The 12,746-nt window shown below is 37.2% G+C and overlaps 1 protein-coding gene across 2 annotated transcripts in view; it reads right to left on the bottom strand.

Moving 5' to 3' along the window:
* HCN1 (hyperpolarization activated cyclic nucleotide gated potassium channel 1) overlaps positions 1 to 12,746 on the bottom strand; it is a 402,641-nt gene that overhangs the window by 46,758 nt on the left and 343,137 nt on the right. For both annotated transcript variants that reach the window (XR_010413284.1, XM_045903607.3), the window contains exon 6: positions 1,318 to 1,558. Coding sequence is in view for 1 of the 2 variants with exons in the window: in XM_045903607.3 (XP_045759563.1) it covers positions 1,318 to 1,558 (241 nt within the window). In the remaining variant the exon portion in view is untranslated. The remainder of the gene's footprint in view (positions 1 to 1,317; positions 1,559 to 12,746) is intronic.

The following is a 12,746-nucleotide window of genomic DNA, read 5'->3' as shown; positions in this document are numbered from 1 at the left end:
TAATGGAAATGCACACTAAACAAGTAAGGGATGCCATTTTTACTTATTAAGAGGACAGAAGTCAAAATGAATAGGCAAGGCATGTAGACACAGGCAGTCTCAGCAAAGAAACAATTTGGTGTTTATCTCAGTTTAAAAATATGTATAGTTTTTGACCCAGTTATTCAACTTCTAGGCAAGTTTTATACATGTGCACATATATCAGTATATATCTGATAATAGCAAAAAGTTGGAAACAATTAAAATTTTCAGGGTTTTTAGCAAGGCAAATTTCCACTTACAATGGTAAGTTTTAGGTATCAACTTGATTGGCCATGGGGTGTCCAGATTGAACATAATTTTTGGATGTGTCTTTGAGGGTGTTTCCAGATAAGATTAGCATTTGGATCAGTGGACTCAGTAAATTGCCCTCCCCGATGTGAGTGGGCATCATCCAAACCACTGGAGGTGTGAAAAGAACAAACATAGGAGGAGGGGGGAGTTTGACCCTCTTTTCCTATCTTGAGCTAACATCTCATCTCATCTTCTGCCTTCAGACTGGGATGTATACCTTCGACTCCTCTAGTTCCCAGCCTTGGGAGCCAGACTAGCTTCTACCACCAGTTTTGCTGGGTCTCCAGCTTTTCAATGGCCAATCACAAGACTTGTCAGCCTCCATATTCACATAAGCCAATGCCTCATAATAACTCTCCTTTTGTATATATATTCTCCTACTGGCTCTGTTTCTCTGGAGAAACCTGACTTTCACACCACTCAACTAGAGGCTACATTCCTCAGCCTTTCTTACACCTAGAGGTACTCTTGTAACTAAATTCTGGCCAACTGGATGTAAATAAGCACTGATGGTGACAAGTCTAGGTACACCTCTAAAGAGAAGCTGCTCACTCTTCACTTCCGCTGTCCCCTTCTCCCCCTCCTGTGGGCTGTATCTAACATGATGGAGAGGAACCAGTTCCTCTTGTATAAATGAGAAAATCACTCTAGAGGATGGCAAACCAATAAAATAAATGAAATCTGTGCTCCTGAAAACTGTCTTGGGGTGAGCCATCTCCCACAAAAATATACTTTCCATCTGGTTTAAGCCAGTCTAGCTTGCGAAGGTAAAAAGACGCTCCAACTAACACAGTAGTAAATGTACACGCACTGAGCATGTGACACTGAAATGTGAAAACATACCATTAGAGACACTTTTATCAGAATTCAAACACAAGTTCATAGTCAAAACCCACAAATCAACATTATGATATCTCCAAAATTCTGAGAAAGACACATAACCAAAGCAACGTTTGGCTCAGTTGCATTTTCTTGTTCACTAACCTCCAAAGTAAGAGCCGTCTGTCAGCTTCATTTCTTTACTGGATTTTGTGATGACACCAGCAACACCATGTTGAATGAAATACATTTTTTTACCCACAGCTCCTTCTCGTATGATATAATCTCCAGGTTGAAACACCTCAAATCTCAACTTGCTCAGCATGGCAGTCACAAAATTGGGATCCGCGTTAGCAAACAGAGGCATGGTGGCCACTAGCTTCCGACAGTTGAAGTTGACGATCTCCTAAAGATGGCAAGGGCAGACAAATATGAAGACAGATATTAATTGGGGCGCCTGGATGGCTCAGTTGGTTGGGCGACTGCCTTCGGCTCAGGTCATGGTCCCGGAGTCCTGGGATCGAGTCCCACATCGGGCTCCCGGCTCAGCGGGGAGCCTGCTTCTCCCTTTGACCCTCTCCCCTCTCATGCTGTTTCTCTCTCTCTCTCTCTCTCAAATAAATAAATAAATAAAATCTTAAAAAAAATATATATTAATCATAGCAGGAAGAAAAGCACAGGCTTACATTAAACTCTACATACAGCTCAATATTGCAATTTAAGTTCAGAACCAAAGACACATAAATTCTAATAATCTGCATATCTCTTCAAAGCCAGAAATTGTTTTATTTTTGTGTTGGAACTTTGTATTCCCAGCACCTAGTACAGTATAGCTATATATTAAACATCAAGTAAATGTGAATTAAGTATATATGTCTTACCTTTTATAACTTCCAATTCCTTTACTATACTTCATATAAAATTAGAACTCAAATGTGGAAGAGTTTTAGTCTCCCTTTTATCTCGTTTTATGAAGAAAAGAAGCCACACTACCTACCTCTTGTTAGTTATGATATTACTGCTTTTGTGCTCCATTGTGTTGAACAATCTAACTTGCACCTACTGACCAGAATTCTGAAACAAAGGCCCAGCTGCCAGACAAGCATTTTAATGTTTTTTTTTCTTAATGTTATTCACATTAAAGTGAGGACAATGGGGTGTGCAAGAAAGGTTATACAAAGATGACTCTAATCTAACTATAATCTATAATTGTAAATTCCATCTGTTTCTGGGCTAGATCAGAAAATCACTCTTTTTTAAGCCTTCTGGGCTTTATACTGGAGGGACTATATTTTCCTTTTCCTGAATTGTTTGTTTGTCTTATTCCTGGAACCAGGCCAATTCTGAATTAGACTTACACATTTGATTTCATTCTGTAGATGTGGTCCAGATTAGACATAGTGATATCTCTTTGGACCAAAATAGAGATATGGGGCCAACCGTTTTTTTTTTTTTTTAAAGATTTTATTTATTTATTTGAGAGAGAGAGAAAGAGAGAAAACACGAGCACACAGGCAGTGGGGAGGGGCAGAGGGAGAAGCAGACTCTTGGCTGAGCAGGGAGCCTGACATGGGGCTGGAGCCCTATGTGGGGCTGGATCCCAGGACCTTGAGATCATAACCTGAGCCAAAGGCAGATGTTTAAACGACTGAACCACCCTGTTGACCCTGGGACCAACCATTTTTAATCTTGCAAGTTAGATATGTAAAGGGATAAATAGTAGGAACCTAAATTTTACCACAATGCCATTTCTCAAAAATTTCTTCTCCAATGAGCGCCAAAGGAAAAAGGTTAACCCTGACTTTGTGATCTCTTTTAAGAGACATAGATACTGAAGGAAATCCTGTTAAAAGGTGGGAAAAGGGGTGCCTGGGTGCCTCAGTCATTAAGCGTCTGCCTTCGGCTCAGGTCATGATCCCAGGGTCCTGGGATAGAGCCCCACATTGGGCTCCCTGCTCGGAGGTAAGCCTGCTTCTCCCTCTCCCACTGCCCCTGCTTGTGTTCCTGCTCTTGCTATCTCTCTCTCTGTCACATAAATAAATAAAACCTTAAAAAAAAAAGGTGGGAAAAGGGCAAAAAAAAAATTGGAGATATTAACAAAAGCTGAGATCTGAATTCTTGTTTGGGAAAATATGTTATATAAACTAACAGATTCCAAGACTGAGGAAAAAAAGTTTCCTCAATCTTGCTTCATGAAATGACCTGACCTTATTTTGGAATAAGTAAGAAAATTCCAGCTGATACAGGGGGCACAAAATTTGGGGTCCACCATGGAAAAGAAGGTATTTCATCTTTAACAATTTCTTGTCAGTTCAGCAGAGCAAAGAGTCTCTAATGGTGGGGCTTCACGGAGGATGGTAAAATACTTAAAAATCAGCTGTAATAAGCAAAAAGTGAACATAGCAACAAAAACAAGAGAAAGATACCTTGTGTAGCATCATCCAAGCCCAAATAATGTTCAGCTGACTGCATGGGTGGCTGTACTGAGGACAACTTGTGGTTAATTGTAACTGGTGCTGAAGAGCAGTGGTGGGGGTGGGACTACAGTAAGGTTCTGCATGTAGTGCATGCTCAGTAAATATGCATGCAGGTCAAGAAGGTGGAAGAAAGGAGAAAGGGAAGAAGGGAGGGAAGGAAAGAAGGAAGATGGAGTTTCAGCAGTGGGAAAAAGTGCTCACAAAGACGAGTTTTTTTTCCCCATTGGGAGATATTTACTTAAATCTGCTAGAAAGCTTTCTAAAGCAAACAGCTTGAGAAACAAGTCTCTGGTGTATAAAAATGTGTTTTTTATTATTCAAACTCCTTCTATACAAAAACTTCATGAAGATAAAAGGTGAACTGCTCAAGGTTCATGAGTTGAAAGAAGACAGAGAGAGGTCATTAAAAGGACCAGATTGATTGTTTGAGTTAATGATTTCACATGTAAAATGGCATGGAAGAATACTGTGGAGGAAAATGAACGTAAGTCAGGTTGCAGAGAAAATAAGAATTTTCAAAGAAAAACAATAAAATAGAGAATTCTTTTATCTGTATTATTGGATTCAAACACACATTTTTTTCTCTTCATTGTTCTCTCACCCTTTATTTTAGAAAATAATTAGAAGTATATTTTATAAACAATTTAGCTGTTCTTTATTTATATGAATAACTTTTTCTATGATGCATTGCATATTCAGGTATACCTATTGTAACTGCCTTGATTATAACACCACAGGGATAATTTCATATTATTGTTATGGCTTAAAGGAATCCATTAATTTTCTCTCTCTCTATGGGACTTTTACCTCCAATGTGACGACTACCAGATTGAAACTATAAATTCTAACAAGCATTTGATAAGAAAAAATGTAATTATTTGCATTTAAAAGCTCTCTCTCTTCCCATTAAATTGGCTTGCTTTGAGAGTATATAGTTTAATAGAAACAATCATGTGAGTCTAGAAATGAAGCAAAACTTTTAAAAGCTCTTTTCTATCAATCAAATTTCTTTATAGCACATTTTCTTAGAGAACATATTTAATTAAGTTATTAATATCTCTCTATATGTAAAACAAAACTTTTAGAGCTTCTCCTCCATCAATCACAGTTCCTTATAGCACACTGATTTAACTAAGACACACAGTTAAGTTATTAATATCTCTAATTTCCATCCAGATTCTTCATGGCAGTTGTTACAATGAACTATTTTAGCAATAGGTCTGGCCTGAATTAGGAGTATTGACCATATGCATTAAATTGAGGAGTGCTCCATTCCTAAGGGAATCAGACATGGCCCTGACCTTTATAAGGTACTCCAAATTACCAAGCTTACTGTCAACACTTAAAAAAATGTAATTTTTTCTTCCTGGAGCACCTTGTAGTAACAGAAAGTATAGAAGTGCTAAAAAACAAACAATCAAATACAAACATAAAAAAAAAAAATCCCACAATGATGAGTGTATTTCAAAGAGGGCCAAATGAAAGAGCTACCAATAGCTAAAGCTTTAACAATTGGTGTAAGAAAGTAAATAATGTAGTGTTAGATCAATCCCAAAGTATAAAATAAATAATCATGAGACCATATTTATATAATTAAACAACTGAGTAAATTAAAAAGCAGGGGAAAATAGACAAATCTGTTCAAATTCCAAATAAACTTCTCTCTACTAAATAAAAGCATAATACAACAACCAACACTGAAGAACCCTGAATTTGATCTTACTTTGACATGTCAGTTTATTTCAAATATGAAAGTCTTTCCTTTTCAGCAGTCCTTCATCTTGTTTTGCTAAAGTATGATAGAATTATTTACGTTGTTTGGTCAAAGACTAGAGGATATTTTTTAAAGTATCATACAGAGTAAAGTGCACAAATCTTAAGTGAATTTTTCAAATGTATAACCACACCATCTTTATCCATTTATCGATCGCCAGTGGACACTTGGGCTACTTCTATACTTTGGCTATTGTAGATTATGCTGCAATAAACATCAGGGTGCATGTATCCCTTTGAATTAGTGTTTTTGTATTCTTTGGGTAAATACCCCATAGTGCAACTGCTGGATCATAAGGCAGTGCTATTTTTAACTTTTTGAGAAACCTCTGTACTGTTTCTATAATGGCAACACTCACACTGATTTCTCTTGAATGTTTATACCTTATTTTGGAATTGCTGGGTGATAAGGTAAACTTATATTTAATTTTAGTAGATACTAGCAAAAGTTTTCTAAAATGATTGTATTATTTTTCTCACATACCAGCAATATATAAGTTCCAGTTGTCCTCCATCCATAGTAAAATTTGATGTTATTATTCTTTGATTTTAGCTATTAGTAGGTATGCAGAGATATCATTATTTTTAAAAATTTTCTCATTGTAGTTTTTTTTTTAAAGATTTTATTTATTTATTTGACAGAGAAAGAGAGATAGCGAGAGCAGGAACACAAGCAGGGGGAGTGGGAGAGGGAGAAGCAGGCTTCCCGCTGAGCAGGGAGCCCCACCCCAGGACCCTGGGATCATGACCTGAGCTGAAGGCAGACGCTTAACGACTGAGCCACCCAGGTGCCCCTCATTGTAGTTTTATCTTACATTTCTCCAATGATTAATGTTGTTATGCACATTTTAATAGGCTTACTGATCAGATGAATGTCCTGTTTGGTGAACTGCCCAGTCAAGTTTTCCTCACTTTTTTCCTGTTGTTGGAGTTCTTTTTATAGTCTTGACACGAGTTCTTTGTTGGGATATACATTGTAAATATCTTCTCCCCATCTGTGACTTGCCTTTTCAATCTCAGGGTTATCTTGTTTTATTTTTTTGGTTTAATTTTATGACAATCAGGAAAATGGGATTTGATATAGAGAGAGAGAGAGAGAGAGAGAGAGAACTTCACAAAGGATTTTTTATTAATTTTTTTAAAGATTATTTATTTATTTGAAAGAGAGAGAGAGAGCACATGAGTTGGTGGAGGGGTGGAGGGAGAAGCAGGCTTCCCACGGAGCAGAGAGCCCAATGCGGGGCTCGATCCCAGGACCCTGAGATCATGCCCTGAGCCGAAGGCAGATGCCTAACCAACTGAGCCACCCAGGTGCCCCACAGAGGATTTATTTTATCCATAAATCAGTATTTAGGAATCATGCAAACTCTGAGACCCTGGGAAAGCTTAAGCAATATTTTTTGGTTATTATTAAAGAGAATAGTAATATTTTAAGGCTCCTTGAAGCACTACAATTCTTTACTGATAACTTAAGTATCATTGGGGAAAGTTCCATTTTGTAAAACACTTAGTTCTCCTCCATTCTACATTATTTTATTCTACACAGTATAGTTCTAAAATGTTTTAGGCATGGTAGCTATAAATATAATTACCATCATTACAATAATGAATCATGGAGTATCTTAACAAAACAGAGCTGCTGTTACATTGCTAAATTCCTACACGCAACACACCCTGTATTTTTAGACTTTGCAGAACACACAGACCTTCCTTCTAAGAACTTATATTAGACATTCCAATGGCAACCAGACATATAGACTTCTATATTAACATCAAACACAAATAAATAAATATAGTCAAATCTATATCAACTGACACTTTATCACCTAGACCATCACGTAAAAGAGTGCTGCTGATGTTGCCCTATTCCTCCTCTCCACCCAGTTCAGTAGCCTGGACTGGAGAGAATTAGAGTAAGTGGATGTGTTAGGGTTTTGTCTTTTTTTTTTTTTTAAAGGCAGGGATAATTTTAAGAATGAGCATAATAAAAATAAGAGACAATATTTTTTTATATTCTTTCTGGTATCTAGGTATTGCTTTAAATGTTTTATAAGTATCAATTTATTTTACAACTGCAAAAATCCTATACCTTAAGTATTATTACTACCCCATTTTATAGAAGATACTGAATAATCTGCCAAAGACCACATGCTTGCAAGAGGAAGAACCATGGTTTGCTGGGTAACCCAGCTCTCTAACTTAGGGTTTTGATGGATTCTAAGAAACCATCTTACTTTTGCACATACCTGGAATTACGACAAACCCTAAAGATTTTTGTGTTAACCATAATTTGTTCTTTTGAAATTTACACATTTAGAGAGTCTGACATGAATATTTGTTGACTGTGGGGTAGCAAACTGATAGCAATGAACTTGGCTGTTATTATTTTACCCACAACAATTATTTTTAAAAATCTGAATCTGAATGCCTTTATTTTTTGGAAAATAAAAGAAATTATTCAGGATTGTTCCATGGGTCCTTGCCCTCATCATGGCTCTCATGAAGACAGCATCAATTAAAAATTTAAAAAACTAAAAATTAAATTAATTAAAAAAAGGCTTCAATGACCTGCCAAAGATGACATTCTCCTCCCTGTTACTTTTCAGAGGAAGACGATAGTCTTGTGGACATATTTATGGTACTTTACTAAAATACAGTTTACAAGGCTCAAATTCTGTTTTAAAAGAATCTGGAGCTACATCTCCAAGGGATATGACTCAAAATCTCTACTTTTTTTTTTTTTTTAATGAGAGACAGAGAGCATGAGAGGGAGGAGGGTCAGAGGGAGAAGCAGACTCCCTGCTGAGCAGGGAGTCCGACGTGGGACTCGATCCTGGGACTCCAGGATCATGACCTGAGCCGAAGGCAGTCGTTTAACCAACTGAGCCACCCAGGCGCCCCCCAAATCTCTACACTCTACACTCTCTACACTCAAAGTTATAAGCAATCAGGTTTGGAAACCATGGTTCCTAAAATAAAGAAGTATCTGAAAGTTTACACCTAGTTGAGGGAAGAGAATGTACATGTATATATTCAGTATAAAATAATTGTAAGTTGTAAAATAAATATGGGTTAGTCTCTCTCCCTCTGTGTTTGTGTGCACACTCACGTTCAATCCCTGATTCCAAAACTAAATGGCTCTGTGCCCATAGAAAGTGACTCAAATTCTTCAAATCTTAATCTTCCCATCTGTAAAATGGAGATAACACTAGCAATTCTATCATAGATTATGATAACTAAATTAACACAAGTAAAGCATTTAATGAATTTCACTCAATGTCATCTGTTTTAACCCCTGTAATTTATAGCTATACTATAAAACAGTATTGATTAAGATCAAATGAATTGCATAGACCATATTCCATATTTTCAAAGAAACAAATGCTTCAAGGTAATTTGGGAAAAGAATACTGAGTCAGGTAAAAAAAAAGGGTGGGGATTATTTGTTAAAAACCAAAGTTAAGGTGAGTGCAGAGTATCCGAAAAAGAAAATGATAAGATATTCTTAGGGCAGAGTCAATGAAATTCCCTTGTGGCTAAAGTCAAGGAATAAAATAAAGGATTCTTAGAATAAAGCTGCTCTATTGATATGATAAATTTGGAAGGTGAATTGTACATACACATTCCATTATTTTTTTTAAGAAAGGAAACACATGAGGCAATTTAAAAACAATTTCCCTCAGCATTCCCAACAGGCTTGTATTGATCTGGTGGTTTGCCTTCTAAATTGCAAGATGGTTGACTGCATGTGTGAGAAAATTGGCCAACACAGGCATATCTTTTTTTTTTTTTTAGTTTTATTATGGTATGTTAGTCACCATACAATACATCATTGGTTTTTGATGTGGTGATCCATGATCCATTGTTTTCGTATAACACCCAGTGCTCCATGCAGTATGTGCCCTCCTTAATGCCCATCGCCAGGCTAACCAATCCCCCCTCCACCCTCCCCTCTAAAACTCTGTTTGTTTCTCAGAGTTCATAGTCTCTCATGGTTCATCTCTCCCTCCAATTCCCCCCCCCATTTTTCCCTTCCTTCTCCTAATGTCCTCCATGCTATTCCTTATGTTCCACAAATAAGTGAAACCATATGATAATTGACTTTCTCTGCTTGACTTATTTCACTTAGCATAATCTCCTCCAGTCCCATCCATGTTGATGTAAAAGTTGGGTATTCATCCTTTCTGATGGCTGAGTAATATTCCATTGTATATATGGACCACTCATCAGTTTATCCATTCATCAGTTGAAGGGCATCTCGGCTCTTTCCACAGTTTGGCTATTGCAGACATTGTTGCTATGAACATTGGGGTGCATATGGCCCTTCTTTTCACTACATCTCCACACAGGCATATCTTAATGCTTAAAAGTGTTCTAAGCATTTGTCCAAACACTGGCTAACAAGTTAGGTACTGCTTCAGTTTCTTAAACTGAAAGCATTTCCCTTGATTTCTATGTCTTATTGGGAAGATTTAAGATAATCTATTTCTCTAGTTGAGATAATCTGTCATATTTTTTAAAGAAAGTGTTTTTTGCAACTCCTAAATAATTTGAATATCAAAAACTATGTAATAAACAACAAAGCTAAGGAATATTTACCTTTAATATTTATTTTGGGAAAGTTAAAGTGTTTAGAAATAGAAAAAGGAGGATGCTGAATTAATATGGAATGCCTCAATTTTAGTCTATTGTAGTTTTCCATTTCATTAAAGAAGGAAGTAATCAAGTATTTTTGTATTAGCAGAGGTGCATTTAAAAAAATCTTTGAAAAAAATGAACATACACACATCACTTAAAATATATAAAAGAAAAAAATCTCTGTATTCTCATCACCTTAGTGTTTTAATATATTTATATATTCCCTTCAGACAAACTTTTATTCACCTTAATATATTTGTAATGATAATATACATTCAACATTTGTTTCTTTGTTCCACATCTTTATAATATAAAATATTCCCCATTTTGAGACACGGTCCTCATTGCTATTCTTTTTTAATGGCCACACGATATTCCATTTTGTGTTAGTCATAGTTATATTAAGAAAAGCCCAATAGAGGGGCGACTGGGTGGCTCAGTCGGTTAAGCGGCTGCCTTCGGCTCAGGTCATGATCCCGGGGTCCTGGGATCGAGGCCCGCGTCGGGCTCCCTGCTCAGTGGAGAGTCTGCTTCTCCCTCTCCCTCTGCCTGCCTCTCTACCTACTTGTGCTCTCTCTCTCTCTCTGTCGAATAAATAAATAAAAAATCTTAAAAAAAAAAAAAGAAAAGCCCAATAGAGATACAGACAAATAGTCTGCAATAGCCTCTTTAATACTGACATTTTTCACCATTACTTATTTTGAAACCCAGCTATCTCATTAGTTGCTAGATTAATAGTCTGTTAAGATTATGTTAAAGGTAATTAGCCTAAAATCTCTGCATATACAAATGGCCAATTATGATGAAGTGGCTTAAATGAAATCTGCCTGCATGTAAAGGATTGATCAGAACAAATGAATTTTGAAATGGACGGATTCAAACATTTTAATATTTTTTGTTGTTACAGTTCTCATATGCATCTAATTTGGTCTTGAGGTATTAAATCACATTTAAGCCTTACAGTATGAATGCAAATGAAGTTTGAAATTAATTTAGTCTTAGCATCGTCCCATTGATTTGCCTTCCTAGAACATAAGGACATATTGTTCCATTAGGTACCAGGCAGAATGATAGCAAGTGACAGAAAATTCAGTTAACATTCACTTAAATTTGATTATGAAGCAAAGAAAAAGAGGTAGAAACAGACCAAACAAACCTATATTAAGGAACTGTATACTGACAACACGCATGTTCATTGGAGACTCTGTATCTCAGCCCCACTGTGTGGTATCCCAGGCTGAAGCCCTGTACAGATTTGTATAAACTCCAACAGAATGCAGCTCCATTGGCCTACAAGCTGTAAGCAAGTTGTAAGAATAATTTGCAGAGTAAGTGTTAAGCCTATCTGACATGGTAAACATAGACTGATCTGAATTGTCAAATACAGCAAGTAAAGCAGACTGGTGTCCAGAAATATGCTGAACTAAAAAATATTATTAAAACAGGACCAGCAGATAGTAGTGTGAATTAGAAGACAATCCCAAGAGAAGGTGTTTGGTGTTAGAGAATTTGATAAGAACCTATATTTGAGAATTTAAAATACAATCCACATAAATTCATTTTCATCATTAACAGTCAGTAATAGAAATAATCGGTGTATAATAGCATATGTACATGTGCAAAGGACATGAGGAAATCAGGCCAACCCTAAAACCAGGCAGGCATCCTAAGATGCATTAAACATTCATTTATATACCATGTTAGTTAGACTTGCATGGAGCACTGCATGCGTTGGCAAGTGTTTTAGGCTGAATTCTATCCTCCCCAAATGCATATGCTGAAGCCCTAATTCCCAGTATCTTGCAATGTGATCCTATTTGGAAAGAGGGTCTGTACAGAGGAAACCAAGTTAAAATGAATTCATTAGGGTGGGCCCTAATCCAATCTTACTGGTGTCCTTATGAGGAGAGGAAACAGATACCCAGCATATGTTAGCACAGAGAAAAGACCATGAGAGGACAGAGGGAGAGGGTGGACAACTGTAGGCCAAGAAGAGGGGTCTCAGAAGATTCCAAATCTGCTGACACCTTGATCTTGAACTTGCAGCCTCCAGAAGAGTGGAAAAAAACATTTCTGTTTAAGCTACGCAGTCTGTTGTATTTTATTATGGCAACCCTGGCAAACTTATAGAGCAAGTTAGGCCAGTAAAGTGTGGCAGGAAGAAGGAAGCTGCTCCCTTCTGAATATCTGCCAAGACACAGCAGAACCCCAGCTCCCAAAGTGAGGGAGTGGGCAGTGGCAAGATACATACATGGTCCAGTTAGGATCACTCGGAAGTGACATGGAACACAACCCACATACTTTAACAACTTCTGAGCTCTTTGGTCTGGGGAGAAATAAATCCCCAAAGATATTCAGTTATATGGAGAAAGGATTTTGCTTTATTTTTGTATTGAGTTTGAAGCATCTTGGGCCTTCAGGTGATAAGTGCAGGTGGCAGGTGGAAATGACTCTAAAGATCCAAACTAGAGATATAGGATTTGTTATTTTATAAGATTAATTTTTAGGGGCGCCTGGGTGGCTCAGTTGGTTAAGCGACTGCCTTCGGCTCAGCTCATGATCCTGGAGTCCCTGGATCGAGTCCCGCATCGGGCTCCCTGCTCGGCAGGGAGTCTGCTTCTCCCTCTGCCCCTCCCCCCTCTCATGTGCTCTCTCTCTCTCTCTCTCTCATTCTCTCTGTCTCAAATAAATAAATAAAAAATCTTT

Source organism: Mirounga angustirostris, unplaced genomic scaffold, assembly GCF_029215605.1.
Source record: "Mirounga angustirostris isolate CCGP_5_RB_7025 unplaced genomic scaffold, mMirAng1.0.hap1 SCAF_7, whole genome shotgun sequence".
Lineage (NCBI taxonomy): Eukaryota > Metazoa > Chordata > Mammalia > Carnivora > Phocidae > Mirounga > Mirounga angustirostris.
This window is presented reverse-complemented; position numbering and strand designations above follow the sequence as displayed.